Source organism: Megalops cyprinoides, chromosome 14 (assembly GCF_013368585.1).
Source record: "Megalops cyprinoides isolate fMegCyp1 chromosome 14, fMegCyp1.pri, whole genome shotgun sequence".
Lineage (NCBI taxonomy): Eukaryota > Metazoa > Chordata > Actinopteri > Elopiformes > Megalopidae > Megalops > Megalops cyprinoides.
The window spans coordinates 33,356,756-33,379,818 of NC_050596.1; the positions used below are offsets into that span (position 1 = coordinate 33,356,756).

At 46.1% G+C, this 23,063-nt stretch overlaps 1 protein-coding gene across 1 annotated transcript; it reads right to left on the bottom strand.

Moving 5' to 3' along the window:
* Nucleotides 1-300: 300 nt before the first annotated feature.
* Nucleotides 301-14,018, bottom strand: LOC118789107 (protein Wnt-10a-like). Its single transcript, XM_036545424.1, has 4 exons — nucleotides 13,971-14,018; nucleotides 12,338-12,600; nucleotides 7,334-7,707; nucleotides 301-792 (listed from the first exon to the last, which is right to left on the bottom strand). The coding sequence occupies exons 1-4, from the start codon at nucleotides 13,994-13,996 to the stop codon at nucleotides 301-303; spliced, it is 1,155 nt and encodes a 384-aa protein (XP_036401317.1). The 5' UTR covers nucleotides 13,997-14,018.
* Nucleotides 14,019-23,063: the final 9,045 nt, after the last annotated feature.

Below are 23,063 nucleotides of genomic sequence, written 5' to 3' on the forward strand. Positions count from 1 at the left end.
CAGTTCTTGATAAAAAAAATGCTCCTTATTAAATTATTTAACTTAAAAACACTTTCTGAAATGAAATGCAGTGCAGACTCTATGGGTCAGTCCGAAGGGCTGTGATTGGACAGGTGCTCTTCCCTCTCCACGTGTACGCCGCTCCGTGATTGGTGCGTTCCAGTCTTTCGGTTTTCTTTTTTTCCCACTTCCGTTCCACCAGCGGAGCCAGCCGGAGCAGGGGGTCCATCGCGAGGCCGCGTCCCACAGTGAGTCCCCGTTCAGAACCAGTCAGTCAGAGTCTTTCCGTGTTTGCGGGCCTCACTTGCACACGCTGACCCACTCCGTTATCCTGCACTCCTCGCACACCACGTAGCAGCACCAGTGGAACTTGCAGTTGCAGCGCTCACTGCGGGTCTGCTGCAGGATGTTGTGGCCCCGCCCACAGCACAGGCTCTCGCAGCTGTCCGTCTCCAGGCTGGTCTTGTTGCAGATCCGGCCCTGCGTCCCCGCCGAGTCTGACCCCGGCTCCCGCTCGCAGAAGTCGGGCGACTTCTCGAAGTAGACCAGCTCGTTGAGGTTGGCCCTCCGCCGGTGGTGGGCGTGGTTGTGGGCATGGCCGTTGCCGTGGGCGTGCTCCACCTGGCCGGTGTTGCGGTTATGGGCTTTGATGAGGGTGGCGATGTGGAATCGGTCCTTCAGCAGCGAGCCCACGGTGCGGAACTCGGGTGTCACCTGCCAGCAGGTCTTCAGCTGGCAGCTGCCGGACGTCCCATGACATTTACACTTTCTCTTCATGTGGTCCACCACCACCTGCCCAGAGGAACAGGAGACATCACGGTCAAATCACGGTCAGCATCCTCTGCATACAGAGCATCATGGTCAACATCCTGCCAAAGAGTGTCACAGTCAACATCTCTCTCATATAGAACATCTCGGTCAAATCACGGTCCACATCCTCTACATACAGAGCTTCACGGTCAACATCCTCCTACCAAAGAGCATCACAGCCAACATCCTCCTCAGGCAGATACATGTGGTCACACAGCGGTAGCCTGATAACAGCCCTACACGCTCATGTTCATTTCTCATTCAGCATGTTGTCATTCAGCTGTGCAGCTGGGCAGCTCCTCTATATGTAAATACCCGCTGTGGAATTACCCTGTGAATTTCCTGTCTTGTGCTTAATGCTATGGTTCCATGTACTGTTGCACCTGCACTACATAATCAGAGTGTATTTGTTGTTGAATGATGGTGACCATGACAAAACAAATGCAATTTAAAGTCTGTCTGTAAATGATGTGAATGAGATTTCAGACATTAAAGCTGCAGGTGGGTTAGGTGCAGAGAACTTGTTTGTTGTTTTTTTTTTTTTTATTCCTTCACATAATGTTGCTGTCTTTTGGGTGCTCCTTCCACAGTCCCTGCCCCCCCCCCCCCCCCCCCCCCCACCCCCCCACCCTTCCCACAATGCACCTGTCTGTCAGCATGTGTCAGAAACTCTCAGAAAGCATGTCTGAGTGGGAGTGGGGCCACCCTCTACTCACCGCACCCAAAACCCCTTCCAGCATAAACACGCTCTCTCAGCACCGTCAGGTCACTGTAGCCCCGCCCCTCTCAGCCGCCCGCACAAACACCCGCAACACTGTCTGGCTACAGGCAAATCACTTCCGAGAAACACCTACGGTAAGATTACTGTGTAATTAACCAACACAGTCAACAGTACACAAGCAGCCGTACCACAGGGCCGAGCGTTTAATGGCATTCACTGGCCTCTCTCCTGTCCTGTGATTGGATCTCAGGGAAAAAGAGAATCTAGCCGAGCCGATTTTAACGCTCTCATTCTGCTGCCCTACTGGTGGGCGTCACTAACCCACTGTCCCTTGTAACAGTAGCCAGAGCCAGGTGGGCATGACTCCATGGCCTCCAGGTGACTGTAGCCAGTGCCAGGTGGGCATGACTCTGTGGCCTCCAGGTGACAGTAGCCAGTGCCAGGTGGGCATGACTCTGTGGCCTCCAGGTGACAGTAGCCAGTGCCAGGTGGGCATGACTCTGTGGCCTCCAGGTGACAGTAGCCAGTGCCAGGTGGGCATGACTCTGTGGCAGTAGGGCCTGTGTGGGTGTTTCCCTGAGAGGGCAGCAGCACCATGTGAGTGAATGGCTGCTGATTGGCTATAAAGGGCTTTAAACACTTTAATTTTCCATCAGTTACTGGCTAATGCTGTCAGCTGCTGAGAACCCAGTCTGAGATAGTGTCAAAACAAAAACACTATGATTGTTTTTGGTTAATAAATGTATCTGACAGAATTACTGTTCCTACCAAACCTTAAACCAGCAGCATGGATATGTCATGTTTTTCAGTGCCGCAGTGCAATCTAGGATATGTACCAAACCTTTACAGGATGTAAAGTTGGAAATAAAATATGCCCATCTGATAGGCTTTATTAAATCTGGATAATCTGGGTTATGGTCACTTCATATGGTCATGTGATTGAAAGGTGTGCATCCAGCAAAATGGTCATATATTCTCCCTCTCTTCCCCAGGTGCCATTCATTAGATTGACTGCTTTGGCATGTTTTAAAATGTTGTGCATATAGTCCAAGTGGCTGCCTGCAGATAGAGGGCCTCAGGCCCTAAGCTCTCAGACCGGCCGTTTCTGCGTCTGCCGCTGATTCTAGACACTTCTGTCCTCTGACAGCGGGATTCATGATTCACTTCAATAGCTATTTTACACAAGTCACAAGTCATTATTTTACACTGGTCGCAAGTCACACACTCTGCAGGTTGATTTAATCTAAAGAAACAGAAATGCTTGCTCAAAGCATCTTAACAGCACAGTGCGGTGTGCATATGGCAATGAAAAAAAATGTTTTGATGTAATTACTTTGAATTCATTGGTGGAGGAGTGGTCTGAAAACACATGTGGCCTGTTTTAACTGGAAACCAGTGGAACGAGCTCCTCTATAAAGTGCCACCAAGCTGAGATCAAAGAGACATACTAGTGGCGTATTAGGCTTGCGGGCACTGGGTGACATGCTGTGTTTCTCGAAGGGTTCGCCACGTCCCCCTCCGATCCAAACCCTGCCTCCCCTGCTGCTCACGTGAGCAAGGACACGTCCGAATGTTCGATTGTTTCGTTTTTGCGTTAATTCAACCAGCTCGAGTTGCTCCATATTGATTACTTTAGCAGTATCAGTATTCAAATTCAGTATTTTTTTTCCTGAATGGATGCAGATCCTTCTACAGTTACTCATTAATTCCACAGAGAATGCACACAGCGTTTGGGGGAAAAAAAGAGGGACCTGATCATTTGAATGTTTGATCTTGGGAGCCATGCTGTACAATACCTGAATATCAAATTAATCAAAACACGCTCACTTTGTGTGGCTGTATAGTAATATATACTGAAAACCACCCTTCCAAATCATAAACCTAATGCTGTCTATTAATCATTATTAAGTGTTAATATAAATAGAACTATTGTTTGCTGCAGTTATTGTTTAGTTTATTCATGGTGAGTACACATTTATGCCCTTTTTCTAAATTAAACAGCAAGCGCAATGATTTACACCTTCATTACACAGACAGGAAGTGACACTGAGGACCCAGGGTCCCTTGAGGGATTACTTCCTGGTCAGAGGGCATGTAGCGTGTAGCGTGTGTCCTTTCAGGACTGCAGTAGGATTGTCGAGCGTCTCTGATCTGATTGCACTTGATAAATACTACGGCCCACTGCAAGCTTTTCTTCTGAAGGCCTTAAATGTGTTCCATGTGGCCCTGAGTGTCTGCACTGAGGCCTTTATCAGTGCAATCAGTGTTGTTTTGGCCTGGCTTGGCTGTGTTGGGGTGGTCCGTTCGCCTCCTAAAAATATGTTCAAAGAAAAAGACCCCCCCCCACCCCGCTTCCCCCGACCTTAGCATGGGAAAAGAAAACAGATGGATAAAGGCTTCCCCAAACCCCCCAGAATCGTGAATCCATAATCATACATAATCACTTTAAGATTCGCCATGAGCTCTAAAACTCTGCTGCTCTCCGTGGTGAAGACAGACACTTCATAAGGCATGAGGTCAGAATCTCTTTAGGGATTAAATGACAGTGTGATTGGGCTTTAACATAACATTACAAGTTAGATGGTTACAGAAAAAAAAGTTAGGTAAAAAGTGAAATAAGTACCACCGGCTTAAATTTCTTCCGTAAAATTAATGGCAGATAACATATCATCAGGTAATATAGTTGCAATACACTAAACATATTACGACAAAATTACTATGCTTGCAAACATTGCAATGCAATTTGTATGCCTGTATTTACTGTAAATAATGAAATGCAATCATGTCTTGGTTTTATCAGAAATATGGTTTGGATATATTCATAATTACTTTTATGTGAAGTGTCTGAGTGTCCGGTTTTATTGCTGTAGTTTCCCCTGGTTCGGGCTCTTTCTCCTCTGACTTGTGTCAGTGTTTGGGGAAGGAAGGGAGAATCTCTTTCTACTTTCCGCCGTGTTTGATGTCTCAGATCTTTCGCTGGGTTTGAACATCTGTTTCCAAACAGCCAGCAGCCACTAATTAGAGCTTTTAACGAGAACGAGTGTCGTGAGAACCGGGGGGAGGGCGTGAGGAGGCACGTTCAGCCCTGCAAACCCACCGCATTCCTGCACAAAGGGGACCGTTCGGGGGGGTGGGGGCTGTGGGGGGGTACGCTCCATTATTCCTGACTTCACCTGGGAGGGGGAGGGGGTTGTACACCTTTTGAAGTCATCAAGGTCCTTCACCCTCATGTTGGCCAAGATTCTGAATTCTGTCGGCAGTTGAAAAGAGTAAAATGTAAGTTGCATGGTGTCTGTTGCGTTTGCAGTTCGCAGTAAATTCGGAGTTGTGTTGTGACTTATTCACGGGTCCAGGGAACGCATAACCTGATCCCGACTCCAGCCACAGGGGTCTGCACACGTCACTCTTGGTGTCGTGTCAAAACACACGTAACTCATTCTCCGTAATATTCGAAAGCAACAGATTAAATAAACAATCAATATGATGACAAACAGCTTCCTAAGACGAAATTCTAACTTTGAACATCAAACATTTTAAATGCTCACAAGGTTGTAAATTTAAACTGACACAAATACTAGTTTCACAGTCGGTGTTAAATTGCTCTGAATTCAGTTTCTTGCAGCTGTGACGTGCAAAACTCACAGAAGGTGTGCTACTTGACATCCACCGTGATATATTGTGTCATTAAATCGCTTCTGTTTAAGCTTAGAGCAAGTATTCAATAACATTGTCTTCTGTTTCTCTGTGAACCTTCCAGTAGTTTAATGATCTGGTAGCTGGTAGATTTTCTCACAATAAACTATTGAAGCTAAACAGCTTTTACAGCAAGCCTGGGGGCGACAATCCACCTGAACAATGCATCCTCTCTCTGACTGCATTCCCGTTAATGCCGGAGCAGATCAAACGTGTGGGACGCCTTCTCTCGTTCATAGGAGATTAGCTTTTGGCTTGGTTGCCATTCTGGTGACGATTCCGTTTCATCCCAGGACAGCATGTGATCAGGAAAGGAGTTTGCTGCCAGAGTACGCTTACTGGAGGCGGCTGCAACTCATTGCAATCTGTTAGTCATCCAAACAGGAAGAGGGACCTTCGAACCGAATAATCCACAGCCCCTCAAAAAAGCAACAGCAATAACAACAACAACAACAACAAAGCCGTGAGATCCCAGCGAGAGAGGGGAGTCTTCACTGTTACACGAGAGCCAAACCGAACAGTTGACAGCAGAATCTGTTGAAACTCTGCACTTCAGGGAAGGCATGAAGGGCCAAAGACACCAGACACAGAGTAAGCTGTGCCGCTGGAGAAAATGCCATGAGTCGCTTTGGTCACACAAATGAAGAATTTTACTTTCTCACACTTTGATTGGTGCAAGCAAGGGGCCTTGTGTCTCTTAGCAACCACACAGGGGACACAGGGGCCGGTAAAGGCGGGGAGCGTCCGAGCCGAAACGCGGCTCTGTCGTCTGCAGATCGCTCCCTGACAGAGCGACTCCGCACTGACATTTTGTTTGATCAATCAAGGAAGCCTGATGAAGAGATATTAGACCAAATTAGCCAGGAGGAAGCGCCAAACAATCAGCATGTTACTGCTGTTTCGGCCTGGACCAAAGAGCTGAGGACAATCAGAGGCGATCACTATCACATCCACTTACTGTTCGGTAAAGGACAGAATCAGAGGCCTTTTAAAAGGACCACGTGATGCACTCTCACTGTCAAAAGTGTATCGTCTTAGATCAGATTGTGACCTAGGAGAATCAAACGTGAGAGCTTGGTCGATAGCATTCAGCTATAGCAGAAATGAAAGGCAAGATGCTTGCAGTGAGGAAAATGTACTGCTTGCATCTGCAGTCCAGTCAGAAACAAAAGTTCTAACTGAATACAGGAGTTATATTAAGAACTTCCTGCAAAGAACTTTAATTACGGTTTCTTCCACTCTCAGCCACCAGTCTCAGCCCCCTGTCCTGTGGGTGCATTTTAATCCAGCTCATTTCATCCAATCAGTGTGACGCAGCAGCAGCGACAACACAGACACACCCAGAGTCCTTCCCATTAGCTGAAATGTGTTTGAGAAGGTTCTCAGCAATGAATTACTGTGGTTGCCTGGCTACTATATATGAGAGCAAAACCATCTTTTGAAAGCATCGCAATCGACAAGGCTGAAAGGACAGCATCTCTTGAAAAGAGACTGCAAATGTTAACCTCAGTATCGGAGGAGTTTTCCACATTTGTGTTGCATTTGATTTGATGGATTGTGTGTGAAAGTGGATTAGCAGGCTACTCTACGAGGCTGAGAGAAGCTGCTTCATAAGTACATTCAATTGAGCATGCTTAAGCTGAGTGCACAGCTGCTGAAGCGTGAGGTATGGCCATAACTTCCAATGCCCTGTGAGTCTGAAACCCGCTGAAAATACGGCAAAATGCTAACGCATACCTCAGCCAATGGCCTCAAGGAAAAGTGTTTTTGTTTTGTTTTTACTGTATTGTCCGTGCTGTGCATTATGTAATCTTGCACTGCCATTTTTACCCATGAGAGGATGTTTCACAATGTTTTAAAAGCCAAAAATAAATGCACAAATCCATGTATAGTCAGCTCTTCTCATACACCTGGCTCCCAGTTGCATCATCAGTGAGACAGCAGCGTGATTCAGGATGTCACGGGTAATTACAGATTTCCTCCAAGTGAAGTCGTCTGTGCCAACGTTTCCTAAACAGGCCCAGAGTAAAAAGAAGCAAGCCCTGCAGCCAATCACAGAGTGGTACTCAAAGTTGGCCATTATGACATCAGGGAACGCCAGCGCCTTACCTGCCTGCCCACTCTGTTGTTGTGGAGCCGCATCCGGGCGTGGATGTCCTTGTAGGTCTCGCGGGAGTCCAGGAAGTCCCGGGAGAACTTCTCCCCGAATTCCACGTTGGGGCTGCAGCCACCCCACTCCCAGGAGTCCTGGGGCCCCAGGGCGTCAGCGGGGAAGTGCTCCATGACGCCGTGCACCATGCCCTTGCCGCGGTGGATGGCCTCCAGCTGCAGCCGGTTCAGCTTGATGCGGAAGGCCTCCTCGTCGCCGCGGCGTTTCTCATCGCAGCCGCACGCCTTCAGCTTCCCCATGGCGCAGGCATTGGACACGGCGTGGACCACGCCCGCCGCCGCGATGGCGTAGGCGAAGGCGCTCTCCCTGAAGCCTGCGCGGAGAGGGACAGAGAGGGCGTCTCAGCGGAAAGAGCAGGAGGAGCGTCCGAAAGAGCGTCACCACCCTACTGCGTGCGTAGAGTGGAGCACGGCGCAGTGCGGGTCCTGGAGTTTCACCTTAAGTAATAATGGGGAAAATCATTTTGTTTTCATTTTTTTCTTCAGGCACCCATCACATACAACTGTTTCTGCTTCTCCTCCGCCTCTAAGACGAGGTCTCTCGAGGTAGTGTGTATTGTGCATGTGAAGCAGATCGGTATCTGCCAGATAAAAAGAAGCCCCCTCTGCTCTGATGGCTTTGGGAGACAGAACAGTACCAGTATGGCCTGCTTCTGTTGTGCTGTGACAGAAAGATCTGCAACAATAGCAATCAGGGAGAGCAGGGCTAGGTCCTCGGCAGCCGAGAATGAACCCCTTCACCCGCTGCTCTCAAAAGAACCCCCTAAACTCAAAGATCTGTCACTGAGCATCAAATGGACTGTAACTTCCACAAAAGACACAAGAGGCACTGCTGCCCCCCCTCCCCCCCCCCCCCCCCCCCCGAATCATCTGCTCTGCACCCCAGGGGGTATTGTTCACGCCAAACATGTTTACAGTTGTAGTGGCTACTGTGGGCTGGCGTTTGATCTGGTGTAATCCTATCCCATAATCTCTTTAACTCTGATCATCTGGGCTGACAGTAAAATGGAGCATGGTGTGTGTGTGTGTCTGTGTGTGTGTCTGTGTGTGTGTCTGTGTGTGTGTGTGTGTGTGTGTGTGTGGGTGGGTGTGTGTGTGTGTGTCTGTGTGTGTTGTAGCCGTAAATGCTGGTACCAACATACAGAGATACCTATCTCTCTCCTACTTGTACTCCACAACAATAAACGATAATGGATGAGTTGGGCTGGCAGTTTGCATTATTATGCTTAAGCTTCTCAGTGTTGTTAATGCAGACCCTTATAGTGGTTAAGGTATTTTAATGGTTCTGGGTTTTAGCCAAATGGGGCTTCATACATTACCAGGGTAAAATAAAGAGCACATTTCACCCCAGGTGGTTGCGTTCTCCTGACCGCTAATCACATGGAATGGCCTCTAACAATAATAAACGGGTCCTGTAAGAGAAACAGCATTACAGTATCATTTCCCCACATCATTTCCAAGGGCATATGGAGCATTACAGAGAGTCACTTGAGAAGTCCCACACAGGAGGACTGACATTTAGAGAAAATCTTAAAATTAAAAATGACACAATATTAACACAGTATTACTACGTGCAGTGCTGCTATATTAAATGTTAACGGTCTCGTAAATTCTGTGTTGATCTTCTGTCTTCTAATACTGAAAATACAATATGTGCTGAGGATTATTAGTAATGATGTCACTCCATAAACTTATTCAAATGAGGATGGAGCCGAAGTAAAAAAAAAAAAAAAACATTTTCATGATGTCTTTAATTTTGAAAATCCAAGACTAATTTCACAAGAATTAAACACTATTAAATGCATTCTTAAATGACTGTAAGTGGGTAAAATATTGTAAAGTCAGAAATATTTTGAGTGTTGGTCTGTATCTAGTTTTATTTGTTTTGGTTTAACCTTCAGATCCAGTAGTTATAATCTTGTGTCATGAGCCTAAATGTAAAAGAATGCAAGAAAATCAGACATATGTCAGATATGGATTTGATTAAAAATGTAAATGTTGATATGGATGTGGAAAGACATTTGTTTTTAGTCCTGCTAGTTTAAACAGGCTTTTCGTGGGCCGTGACCCCATGTTGTCAGGGAGGGATCCAGCTTTAGGTGGAGATTGCAGAGAGGAGCTTGGCTCTCTCTGCAATCTCTCTCTCTCGTCTTCAGTCCACCTCAGAGAGAACGGAATTATGATCCTCACTCAGTAAGGTCACCTGTGAAGCGGCCTCTGTCAGGAATTTGCTGTATTTAAAAGAAAAGTTCTGGTGACTAACCCTGAGGGCAGAATAACTTTAGGATTATGAAATTGGATCAGAAGTAGTTGTTCAGTGTTCATTTGATTAACCCCCACCCATACCCACACACACACACACACAAGGACAAGCACGTATACAGACACACACACAGAAGAAATGCAGACATACACGCACACACACATACACACACAGAGGCAAGCAAGTAAATACACAAGTATACATACACACACACACACACACACACACACTGAGAACAAACACAGACATACATGCACGCATGCACACACACATACACACACACTTGAGTGCAAACAGACAGACACGTACGCACACATAGAACAATCAGAGAGACACACACACACACACACGCACGCACGCACACACATCGGGAAAGTGCTGCTTGTTCTCTCTTTCCTTGCAGGATTTCACGGGGGACAGATAGCACTTAAAAGCTGCCCAGACACACTGACATGGAAATGCTGTTTTAGATTTCCTCCCGAACGGGCGGGAGTCCTCCACCAAATCTATCTAACAAATAATTGAAAGTGAGGGGCACGCCCGACTGAGCTGATGGCAGAGGAAGTGGGAAAATGAATTAAAGATTGAAGAAAACTGTCACTTTGGGTTACACAAACCAACTAAACAGGTTTATGCCTTTTGCCACTGAGAGTTGGGAAAGTGCTGAGAGCAAATTCACAGAACTCACACTGGCACAGAGAGGAAGCATTAGCCAGCTCAGAGAAGCCCCTCTCCATGTGTCTGATGCCTTCACAGCCTAGATCTAATTCAGCACATCTGTGATATACAGTCCCGCAAACTTGTTTTGTCTGTAAGGGCAAGACAGAAATGTGTCTGTTTAGCACATGGTGTGAATAGGCATTGAACGCACTCCCCGGCAGTTTTGCATTGTAGACAGACATGCTGTTGTCACACAGCGGGTTTTAGTTTTTACCGTACATTAAACAAATCCGTAATACTTATGGAAATGTAACTTGATCGTATTTGAAGCTATTTGGTATCATCTGAGTTGCAAAGGAGTGACACAGAAAACATTGTCAGTATATATGTGCTGGAGTGAGATGGACTTGCTTTCAGTTTTTGTTTCAGATTGTCTGTCAGCCTGGTTGTGATAGTTATTAGAGACGCAGTGGATCTGTGTAAAGTTGAATGAAGAGAGTAGCAGCAAGGCTTAGTGCTCAGGGACCTGGAATTGCTGAATAGGGCCACAGTGAGGCTCAGCGCTCTGCAAGCTGGACTTGGTAACCGGAAGGTTGCAGGTTCCAGTCCCCGTGTTATTACACATACTTAGTCCTCTGTTCCCGGCCATTGTCACATACACAGACTATGCGGGTTTCTCAATGCTTTGAAGCAAAGCACAACAGTGGAAAAACAGCATTTTGAATGGAATACTTGAGTGGCACACGAGCTGCAGAAACTGGACCTGCAGGGGTTGTTGTGTTTTAATATAACCACTAGCTAAACTGCACAACCGATTGCACTTTAGCCCTTATTGCCTAAATGGTGGCGCCCTGACCGAGAGGACTCTGCCTCACTGTGGCAGCATGTTTTTCACAGGTATTTTATCTCCTTATCATATCAGGGAGCTGGAATTGAAAGAAACGTGCAGAAATTAAAGTGCTTTTCTGGCTGGATGAACAGAGCCGTGCCTGTCCAGATAAAACAGCTGTGCTGTCATTTCATCAGCCATTGGAATCATGTCTCATGCAAGTGCTGTAGCCAATGGCAGGAACCAGCAATGAAGCAGCTTCAGTCAGTGCGAATTTAACTTCAACTCTGCTGCCACAGCTAAGGTGGTGAATTCATTTTGGAAGATATCCTTTTGCATAACTTGTCCTCAACAAATTAGCTGGTCTGCTAGGTATTACTCTTCGTGTTGCAAGATAGCTTTAATGCAGAAACCTGTTACCAGCTCTGTGGCTTGTTGTATTATCTATGTATTTTGCTGTTGTGAACCTTAAAGAAAATGGCTGCTGCAACACCAAATTCCCTCAACAAGTCTCAAAGAGTATTGGTTTTTTGTGGAAGTCAGTGTGTCACTTTCAGTGCTGTTGTAAATAGGCAAAATGCAAGAATTATGTGGAAGGCAGTTGCCTGAAGGCCGTTAAATGATACTGTGGAGCTATGGCTGGGGAGGGTCTGCGGGATTGGGATAACTATCCCTCTTGCCATTGTAATCTGAGAAGGATTGATAGTACATTCGTACTCCTTTTTGAGTTGACAGGATATGCAAAAAAGGGCAATTTATAGCACAGAACAAAAGGTTCTCAGTATCTCGCACAGTATAATAAAAGATAAGAGTTTAAGCGATTGCTCTTTTAATCACGCCCCCTCATGTCCTGTTAAGTTTTTTTATCTTTTAATTTAGCTAGCTGGCAGTGATCCCGCTTCCCCTGAAATCACACTCAGTATGAATGAATGAAATGTCAGATGGAAGCCACGAACGTCACCCTGGAAGAGGGCATCTGCTAAGCAAACCTAATGAAACAAAAATGACAAAAACCTCCACAATTTTCATCTTAACCTGCACACCATGCATGCCATATGGCAGCCAAGTCACTCGGAGATGGTCACATGAGTGCACATCCGTGCAGCTGCACACGGTACCCGAAAGGGGCCACATCACGACCGCACCCTGACCACACCCTGACCGATCCGCTCGGCCCGGGCCTGGGACTGACCTCGGTTGAAGACGGCGCTCTCGTAGGGGATCTTGTTTCGGGTCTCCAGGCTGGAACAGTTCCACCGGTGCCCCCGGAACTGGTGCTGGCACTCGTGGATGGCGATCTGGATGCCCTGGATGGCGGAGGCGGTGACGTCCGGGTTGCGCATGCACACCTCCAGCTGCCGGCGCGTCAGGCCGGGCAAGGTCAGGCACACCGTGTTAGCGTTCAGGATAGGGTCGTATGGAATCTTCAGCCCCAGGATCTCATTGGAGTGTACCCTGAAGCACAGAGGTGCGGTCACACCACCACACGCAAACTAACCAGCATGGAGCTCCACTGAACTAATAATACATGCAAACAAGACTGTGGTCCATACAGGGAGACAGGATGACATGTGATAAAAATCTGCTCTTTCGTAGAAAAAATGAGTCAGCTTTGCAAATGATGCTGTGAGAGAGAAGCCTTGTAGTAGCTGTGATACAGTAAGGGGAAAGAAAACTCCAGTTTGTGCAGTTAGTGTCCAGGGTAGGGTGTGCCAGTGAAGTGTTCTCTTATATAGTAGCTTACATAATATAAACACTTTAAGTGTTTATATCATGAGGTATTATTTGGCAGTGGTTTGTTGTGTGGGTGTTTTTTTATTATTATATATCAATTTCCTATGGGCAACTCTTTAAATGTTTTGAATATCACTTTGAGAATATTACTTTCCTTTTAGTTATATTTGACATTGGTTTGGACTCATGGTTGGACCGAGCAATAAGTTCAAATAAATTGTCTTTCTCAGACAGATCGAATTCCATATTATGTTACATAGGAAATTATATTCCGCTGACCATAATTTCGAGAATCTAAAAATAATAATAAAAAAATAAATGAATAAGACATAGTCAGAGGCGGCGCTGCATTTAATTATTTCAGCGTATTTCGTGGAAGTACTGAGAGGCAAAACGAGTATCCCTATAAGTATCACCTGCTTCAGTAAAATAATTAAGAAATGTTGCGTAAACACCCTTTTGGATCAGGATAAATGGTAAAGCATGCGCTTTCTAATGACTAACTATACAATTACTTGCTGTAATAGTGAGTCATAATGCCTATACACAAATATTATTCTACGACTCATAGTAATTGCGCAAAGGCAATATTGTGTGTACATGATACAGTTCCAAAAAAGGATGACTTGGATGACATTCAGGGCTCCAGAGGTCCCCATTGCGTGCCAAAAGCAGAAGAAACTGTGATAACGTTTTGAGCGAGGCGGGACGGGGGGTGGGGGTTGCGGGAGAGTGGCGTACGCACCGCAGCGTAATTAGCAGAATAACCGATATTAGTTACTTTTAAATGCAATGAGCAGAATTTGAGTATGCTGTTGATAGCGTGGAATGAACAAAGTATGCGCTCGTAGACAGCAGAATCGTGAATGACAGAATCTAATATGTGAATATTATGTACGATAATAGCAATGTGAAAGAAATCAATCAACGTGTTAATACAGGTGAACCCAGAGTTCCAGAACAACACAGATTCAAAGTGATCAAACTCACATAGCACATAGTCAATAAAAACGGTTTGCTATTCACATATGTCTTCCTATAAATGGCAAAGTATTACAGAGCTTTTCGAACGAACTTTAAAGAAAACTTACCGTTGTATAAGCAGGGCCACGACCATCAAGGATCGGAACAGATGTTGTACCAAGAATCCCATTGCTTTGGGGGTTTCTTAGACACTTCGGAGCCGGTTGAAGAACTGATGTAAAATGCTATCACTCCTCTGTAAAATGACAGCTTTCTCACGGAAAAGTTTCCCCCTCCTTAGTGTAAGTTCCACAGGTCCAGTTCAATTAAAAATTTTATTCTGTATTCATATTTCATAAAGAAAATCCAACTAAATGCCCAGCGTTAGTAGAAAAAGTCATTCATAAGACGCAAAAGTTTGATTCTGATATCTTTAAAACTTTTTCTTTAAGAAGTAGTAATTCTCAGACGGAATGAATGAAAACTCACTCGCACATGCTTACTCTACAGATCAAATGTGATATTTGTGTTGGAGCAGATCCGAAAGCGGCAGATGTGAGGAGAGGAGCACCCGGCGCTTCGCACTCTCGCTGCTTTGTGATGTTTTGCTTATCCCGAAAGCATTCTCAACTACTCCACTTAGCGCTCCGCCGGCCCCCTCTGACGTCACACGACAGTAAAGAATCGCTGCAGGAGAAGACAGCGTGCTTCTCCAGAGAAGTGATTCTTCTACCTGACGGTAACAGGCAGCGCTACTTTGTATTCTACGAAACTATTTTGGGTACTTCTTTAGCACAAACATGCAAACTTCAGACGTCTTCAGTATCGGGCGTGCCGCCACAGGTTACGTTTCTGTTGTGTCCCCTATCCCTGGAAGCAATGACAGTAAGGTACTCTCTTTATCTCCCTTTATGAGGTACATTTTAATAAATTATACATAATTTATATAACGTACTATGCTTACACTGGAACATAAACTAAGAGAACCTGCGCCAGAGCAATTCAGCCGTTTCTGGCCGCAGATCAACTTTAGAATTAGGGTGATGACGGCGACGGCGATGATCAAACATTTTTATACGTTCATAGAAATGGATATGCTTGCACGTGGGGCTTTTACCCGTTTATGTTAGAAAACATGAATCTGACCCTGTTAGTTTTAAAAATGTAAATGAAAAGCCTGTTCTGCAAGTCATACCAGCGTATAACATCTTACCTTTCCATGAGAAAGACATCCATTGTGTGCAATTAAAGATGTTTACTCCAGAATGGAAAAATATTAATATGGATTTAACATCAGGTATTTTGAATTCTGGACAGACATTCAACTGGTTTTCTGTTCGTCTTTTACTATGCCAATTCATTTTTAAAGAGCAATTTTATACGTCAGTCACTGTAATGAAATTTTAATTTATTGCTGATATAAATGATTGCACTTGTCACCAGATTAATGATAGGTTTGCTTTTCTAATTTACCAAACAAAGTGTGCGTGAAACCTCTGGAACGTTCGTCGCCCCACGGCTCGCCTCGTCATGTCAGATTTGTGGACGACCACACCTCCAGACCGTTTAAACACCCAAACTCTCATAATGCACAGATTATGTGGTCAACAATAAATGGTTTGTTCTGTGCCTCCTACGTGTCTAGTACATTAACAACATAAAATGTATAATTAAGGACCATTTGAAAAGGACTCGAATACTTCAGACTAATTTCATCACTCATACAAATTAGTAGCTTGATAGCATGGATCAGAGGCCCCTACGTCTTGCAGCAATCATCTTCTGCTGTATAAAAACAAACCAGCTGCCAATCTGGTACCATTTTCTGCACAGATACAGAATCGGAGCTGAATTCTTTGCCACATTTATTGGTCACTCCCATTGTTTGTTCTAACCCTTTCACAAAGTAAATAATATCTTTACACTGAAAATGCCCTCAAAATCAGCTAGGGACAGGGGGATTCATGGATCAAATATACTTATTTTTTGATGTGCAGTAGCTGGAAGAATTTACACACATTGCAAATGTCCAGATCCAGCAAGCTACGTTTGTATATTACCCTTACATACAGCCTTGATAAGTTAAAGCTAAGTCCCCATACTACGTGAGCAAGGTTTTCAATTCACATTTTTGCAATCAAAATAACATGTCATTCAGATGGTTTTGAAACATTCACAATCATGACACCTTGTCACAGAGATGAAGGTTAAGCGTCCACTCAGAGCAGAGTGATCACACGTGATGAAAATGGCACTGCATGATCTTCTGTTCTGACACCCCCTCAGTGAGGAGAGCGATGGTGGAGGTGCAGTTAAAAATATAACTTTAAAACAGGGCTCCAGCACGGTGGCGGTGTGCTCTCACAGACTCAGGGCAGCACGGTGTCAGTGTGCTCTCACTGTGCAGACTCAGGGCAGCACGGTGGCGGTGTTCTCTCACAGACTCAGGGCAGCACGGTGGCGGTGTGCTCTCACTGTGCAGACTCAGGGCAGCACGGTGGCGGTGTGCTCTCACAGACTCAGGGCTCCAGCACGGTGTCGGTGTGCTCTCACAGACTCAGGGCAGCACGGTGGCGGTGTGCTCTCATGTGCAGACTCAGGGCAGCACGGTGGCGGTGTGCTCTCACAGACTCAGGGCAGCACGGTGGCGGTGTGCTCTCACAGACTCAGGGCTCCAGCACGGTGGCGGTGTGCTCTCACAGACTCAGGGCAGCACGGTGGCGATGTGCTCTCACTGTGCAGACTCAGGGCAGCATGGTGGCGGTGTGCTCTCACAGACTCAGGGCAGCACGGTGGCGATGTGCTCTCACTGTGCAGACTCAGTGCAGCACGGTGTCGGTGTGCTCTCACTGTGCAGACTCAGGGCAGCACGGTGGCGGTGTGCTCTCACAGACTCAGGGCAGCACGGTGGCGGTGTGCTCTCACAGACTCAGGGCAGCACGGTGGCGGTGTGCTCTCACTGTGCAGACTCAGGGCAGCATGGTGTCAGTGTGCTCTCACAGACTCAGGGCAGCACGGTGGCGGTGTGCTCTCACTGTGCAGACTCAGGGCAGCACGGTGGCGGTGTGCTCTCACAGACTCAGGGCAGCACGGTGGCGGTGTGCTCTCACAGACTCAGGGCAGCACAGTGGCGGTGTGCTCTCATGTGCAGACTCAGGGCAGCACGGTGGCGGTGTGCTCTCACAGACTCAGGGCAGCACGGTGGCGGTGTGCTCTCACTGTGCAGACTCAGGGCAGCACGGTGGCGGTGTGCTCTCACAGACTCAGGGCAGCACGGTGGCGGTGTGCTCTCATGTGCAGACTCAGTGCAGCACGGTGTCGGTGTGCTCTCACAGACTCAGGGCAGCACGGTGGCGGTGTGCTCTCACAGACTCAGGGCTCCAGCACGGTGGCGGTGTGCTCTCACAGACTCAGGGCAGCACGGTGGCGGTGTGCTCTCACTGTGCAGACTCAGGGCAGCACGGTGGCGGTGTGCTCTCACTGTGCAGACTCAGGGCAGCATGGTGGCGGTGTGCTCTCACAGACTCAGGGCTCCAGCACGGTGGCGGTGTGCTCTCACAGACTCAGGGCAGCACGGTGGCGGTGTGCTCTCACTGTGCAGACTCAGGGCAGCACGGTGGCGGTGTGCTCTCACAGACTCAGGGCAGCACGGTGGTCGTGTGCTCTCACTGTGCAGACTCAGTGCAAGTGGCTGCAATCTGCTGCAGCAATGAATGGGGCTTATGGCAAGGCAACTCTCCCACTGTCTGCTCAGGGCCTGGTCAGGCCCGGTCAGGCTCGCGGGGCCTGGATCACTATTCCACTTTATTGCTTTTTTCCTTCTTTAAACCAAATCAAAAACATTGCAAGGGGCTTTTTTTTCTCCTTAGGACAATTGCAAGATGTCGCAAGAGCTCCAGGAAAACTAAAAGACAGTTCCCATCTGGACTGCAAGAGGCTGCCAAGGAGATCTGTGGTCAGAGCCCTAATACACACTGATTTTAATTATTTCCCATTGTTCTCAGGGGGATTCCAATCCTATTAGATTTACTGCGTTATTATGTCAAGTAGAAACAGTTCTTTTGGGACCGGTTCATTTTAGGCCGTTATCCATGTCAGAAATCCAAGAGGAATATATGCGTTTGTTTACCTGAATGGGAACAATTGGTGATTAATCACTTGCATTATAATTACTGTCATAAAGCCATGTGCTTTCAGTTATTTAGCTTCTCAGCGGACACCCTTAACCAGGGCAGCTTACAGCGTTTATATAACGTTTTTACTATGTTTTTGTCAAGCAATCAATTCAAACTGGCTTTTTCATTTGGGCAACCTCACCTTGTTGAAGGTTACAACAGCAAAGTCCAACCAGGGGATCATGATGTAGAATTGAAAGCTCTAGCCCTAGCCTCTAGCTCTAGTTTTTGGATGCCTTTACTTAATATTTTTGATTTAAAAGGTCTTTTTGACCTTTGGAGCAGAGTCTTATCAATGCTTTGCAGGATTAATGTAAAGAAGACATATTCGTTTCCTGTCTGTCTTTTCCAGGCAGAAGTAGAATAGCCCTGGGGGAGAAATTCTTCAGGTCGACACTGCTGACAAAAGACATGCTTTCAGCTCGGTGATTTCCAGAAACTGCATTACCTTTGTTTGGCAATGTTATATCTGATCACCAGTCAGAATTAATGCAATCGAGTTAGATTCGCTGGTTATAAGTATCAGTCAACCTGTGTTGAAGGTTTTATTCAAAAGTTGAGAAACATTAAGAGGCAGCCCACAGTGTTGACCAGTGACTGAAATGTATATAAAGCATTATTTACAATGCACAGTACCTTGGAATAAGATGCACTGACGTGTCTTTATCAGAGTATCACCAGGCCTTACCAGGGGAAAGGCTATAAGGGATTCACAGATATTCTACTCAGTATGACCAGATAACCAGCTGTGTGCTGCGCTGAAAGTTCTGTCTGCCCTTGTCAAAGCTGTGAGCGCTCTGATGCGCTGACTCGTAGCGAACGTTCTTGATGGCGTGTAGTCTAAAACAGCACATCCATAGCTAACATAGTGGTGCAGACAGTGCCAGATCCTGTGAGACAGAGGATGGAAGGGAACGGAATATCTATTCATACCAGAAAATCTGTGCTGGAAACTCATGTTGCCAGCCAGAACGTCCAGGACTCAGAATCCAGGTAACAGGAAAGTGTCCCATGAATAAAGTAGAGATGTCTGAGCTAATCTTGGAAGGAAGTTTTTGGGTAGATTAAAGTTAATTAGACTGTGCACAGTATTGCACTGATTGCATTGAGGAAAAACTTGACTGAATTAGCCAACATTACCCACTGTCTCATGCGGTTCTACAGCCTGTGCAAAGCTGGTGTTCCACCTAGTGTTCCACCTTTGTTTGCTGGTGAGACTGTCCAGTGTCTGTACCAAAGAAATAATCAGTGTCTTCTCCAATGAAATAATCCAGCCTTTCCCCAACTATTCCACAATGTTTTTCACTGGGTCCCAAGCCTGCCTTTGTCCTCCAAGCGTCTCACTTGGGAATGAAAATGAAGTTGATGAAAAAGAATGCCAAGAATACCATGGAAATCAAGGTGCATGAAACGGCGTAAACATTCTCAGTGTTTAGCAGTAAGTCTGTTCTTTTAGCAAGGGTGGATTTTACATTTAAGCATGATATCTGTAATAAGCACAAACTTACACAGTGTATCAGACAACATAGTTCTACAGCATATTCCACAGCATTTAGCTGGGGATTTAATGTTGTTCAGTTTTGATTTTATATTTTTTATGGTTTTCTCAGCAGTTGTGAGTGTGTGTTATGCATATGTAATGATACTGGATGGCAAGTCGTCGTGTTGAAGGCCTGCCCATGTTTTTTTTTTTCTCATTGTGTTATTTTGTTTTGTGATGCAAAATGCCGTAAAGAGTTAAAGCAGTAAAACAGCGTGCTCTCCCCACACCGGCACGCCTCCATCCAGGTAAACATTCGAGTAAATCAGTGCAGTGTGGATCCATGGTGTCAATCACTCAGTGAAAAATCCACATCATTGGCTGTGTGGTCTGGCGTTCTGTACAGTAACTCTAAAACTCAGAAAACTAACTTTGTTATGGTGCCGGATTAATATGGGAAGCTTTGCTTGTTTGGATGAATTTCCCTCTTCCCTAACATAACTGGGTTGTTCTGATTGAAGCCAGGCCTATGTCACTTTCCTGAAGTCCTACAGGTAAAATTACAGGTAAAATTTACGATCCCTGCTGTCAGGGAGTTTTTTTTAAGAGTATTTATGTGGTTCATTACACTTTCTGGATTGTGTAAATGCAGTGCACACAGGGCCCAAAGGGTGACCAAACGAAGCAGAAACCCTCCATCCTTCAGCGTGAACCCGGAGCAAACTGTTGCTCAGACGTATGGCTCAGTCGGCATATTAGTTAACTGGGGAGAACCACTTTGGTTACAACTTTTAAGAGGCACTTGAGCCATTTGGATCAAATGCTAAATAACAATGCTTTATTGCAACCCATTTTTGACCTAAGGATTTGCTCCCATTTTTCAGTAGCTGTCACGGCTTGCCAAAAGCAAAATGTCATTATATGACATACCCTGATGTGTGAAGAGTGAGTGAGTCTGCATGTAACACACGGCAGGCCCAATCTGTAGGAAACCTGGGCCTGTATTCAGTCAGCTCACAATGTGTTTGCATCAGTGTCTTAGAGTGACACGCTGAAGTGAGACTTACCTTCCCTGCTTCCTACAAAGAGCTCCAGCAGTCATGAAAAAGGAAATGGAAAGGGTCAGATATGAAAAAAAAAAATTGCTGAAATCTATCACTCAAAAATCAGGAGAGGGCTGTACTGCAGGGAGGCTGAGTCTGATTCCCAGCCTGCATTGCTAGCCTGACCGTGTGCTTCTAAACCACACCTGATTCCCAGCCTGCATTGCTAGCCTGACCGTGTGCTTCTAAACCACACCTGATTCCCAGCCTGCATTGCTAGCCTGACCGTGTGCTTCTAAACCACACCTGATTCAAAACTCAGTCACACATTTTCCGGGTAATTTACATTGTGCAGATTTTAATTCCATCAGAAATGGAAGACAATGTTATAAAACAGTGTGGGTTTGGTAAAAGAGGGATCCTGCTGGTCAGTTTCTACAAATGGCTACACTTGCCCCAGAATGGATGACATACTTCCTCCTACCATTGTATTGGGTGACTTGCAGGACCTCCATACACGTTCCTTTGAGAGCTGAGCCACTGCAGAGGGTTTAAGTTGCTGTCAAGTTCACATTTTTTGAAGAGGAATGAGAGGAGAGCATTGGAGGTTAGGCAATTACACCTCTCCTCCAGCAACAATTTTCCAACAAGCAAATACATGTGTGCTCTGCTGAAGAGAGGGAGCCCATTGGAACAGCAGAACAGAGTGGCACACAGAAAAGCGCTCTTTCAATAGCACTTCTGACAGGTTATATTATATGTGTGCAGGAAACAATCAACCTTTGAAAGGGACCCACCTTTTGGAAATGAGAGAAAGTGTGGGATCTTAATTACAGAAGAAAAAAAAAACATCTTCAGACAGCTCTGTTGTTGCGTAGGTTTAAGGGTTTGTGTATTTAACAAGGAGCGTGTTTATGTTCGATTATTACATTTACCTCTCTCATCCTTTGTCTTTTTTGAGCCGTAGACTTCAGGCCCAGATTTAATCTGACCACAAATTCCTTTGTCGTTAACTTTGAAAAAAATGCATCAAGAAAGAGTTCCTTTTTGTCCGTTTCACAGTTCTGCGCGTTCACTGGTTGCTGTTGTGCCTTTCTCTTACGCTGAATCTGGCCATTTGTCTTCCCTGCTCGCTTTGCTGATTCTGTTTTTGCTTCGCTTGATCCAGCCCCCAGTGAAAGTCACCTGTTTGCCCATTGTGTCTTCGTGTCCCAGGTGTTTGGGAGCAGCGCACAGAAGGGTCTGCCTTTCAGCTGTAGCTCTTTGGATTTTCGTAAATGGCAGACGGGATAAAAATGGGAGACCAGCTGACATAAGAGAGGTGGGATTTGAAAGGTTAACGACCTCTTGTTTCTTTGTGTCTTTGAGTCAGAATCCTTGAGGTAGTAGAACGGAAAGTTTTAAAACAATTAAAACAATTAACTGGCTTTTGCGGAAATCTGAATATTTTAGAGATTTAGCTTTTTTAGGACAGCTGGAATAGCTCATAGAGGGTACAGCAGCCAGCTGACCGGGGTACTCCTTCCTTGTAGCTTTTTTATTGCTTTTACAGATGTTTAGCCTGTTTTGTTTTCACTCTTGTGAAATCGTGAGAAGCACTCTCTATACGAGGCAAAGCCTGGTGCCAGTGCTGTATCCTACCTTATTTATTCATTTGGAGGAGACATGTTTACTGTTAGGACAGAAGGCCCGTATCACCACTGACATCTGTAAACCGGAGGCAGGAGTGCAATGTAGGAAGATGAATGTGTAGAGCGTTGTGTAAAATTGAATCTGGAGAGCTCTGTGGAACGTGCATTTGTTCAGACCCAGAGCATTAGTGACCAGACTACGGCGGGTGACACCAGGGGGTCAGGGGTTTGAATCCTGTATAGGCCTTTGTAGTTATTCCAGCAGCAGGTCCCTACTGGAGCATAGTCCTTTACCTTAACTTCTCCAGTGCTGATAACCCAGTAGTACACAGGAGTCCAATGTCCCAGTACTCTGTGCCTACCAGCCATATTACCTGCTATATTATATATTATCTATTATTATTATCTATATTACCTGCTGTTAATTAGCGAAAAACAAAACACTGTTGTCATCAGTTCCCTCTCTCCTCTGGAGGGAGGAGCTCAGTGGAGGGAGGAGCTCAGTAGAGGGAGGAGCTCAGTGGAGGGAGGAGCTCAGTAGAGGGAGGAGCTCAGTGGAGGGAAGAGCTCAGTAGAGGGAGGAGCTCAGTGGAGGGAGGAGCTCAGTGGAGGGAAGAGCTCAGTAGAGGGAGGAGCTCAGTGGAGGGAGGAGCTCAGTGGAGGGAGGAGCTCAGTGGAGGGAGGAGCTCAGTGGAGGGAGGAGCTCAGTGGAGGGAAGAGCTCAGTGGAGGGAGGAGCTCAGTGGAGGGAGGAGCTCAGTGGAGGGAAGGGTTCAGTGGAGGGAGGAGCTCAGTGGAGGGAGGAGCTCAGTGGAGGGAAGAGCTCAGTGGAGGGAGGAGCTCAGTTACACTCACACCCAGGGATGGCTGCATGCATAAACTGTCTACACAAC

What these genes read in the sequence shown, in the direction of transcription:
- LOC118789107 (XM_036545424.1), bottom strand. Translation starts at nt 13,996, where the DNA reads ATGGTCGTGGCCCTGCTTATACAACG. An exon ending in GAGCGCCGTCTTCAACCGAG is followed by an intron (nt 7,708 to 12,337) that starts GTCAGTCCCAGG and finishes CTCTCCGCGCAG; the next exon opens with GCTTCAGGGAGAGCGCCTTC. An exon ending in ACAACAGAGTGGGCAGGCAG is followed by an intron (nt 793 to 7,333) that starts GTAAGGCGCTGG and finishes TCCTCTGGGCAG; the next exon opens with GTGGTGGTGGACCACATGAA.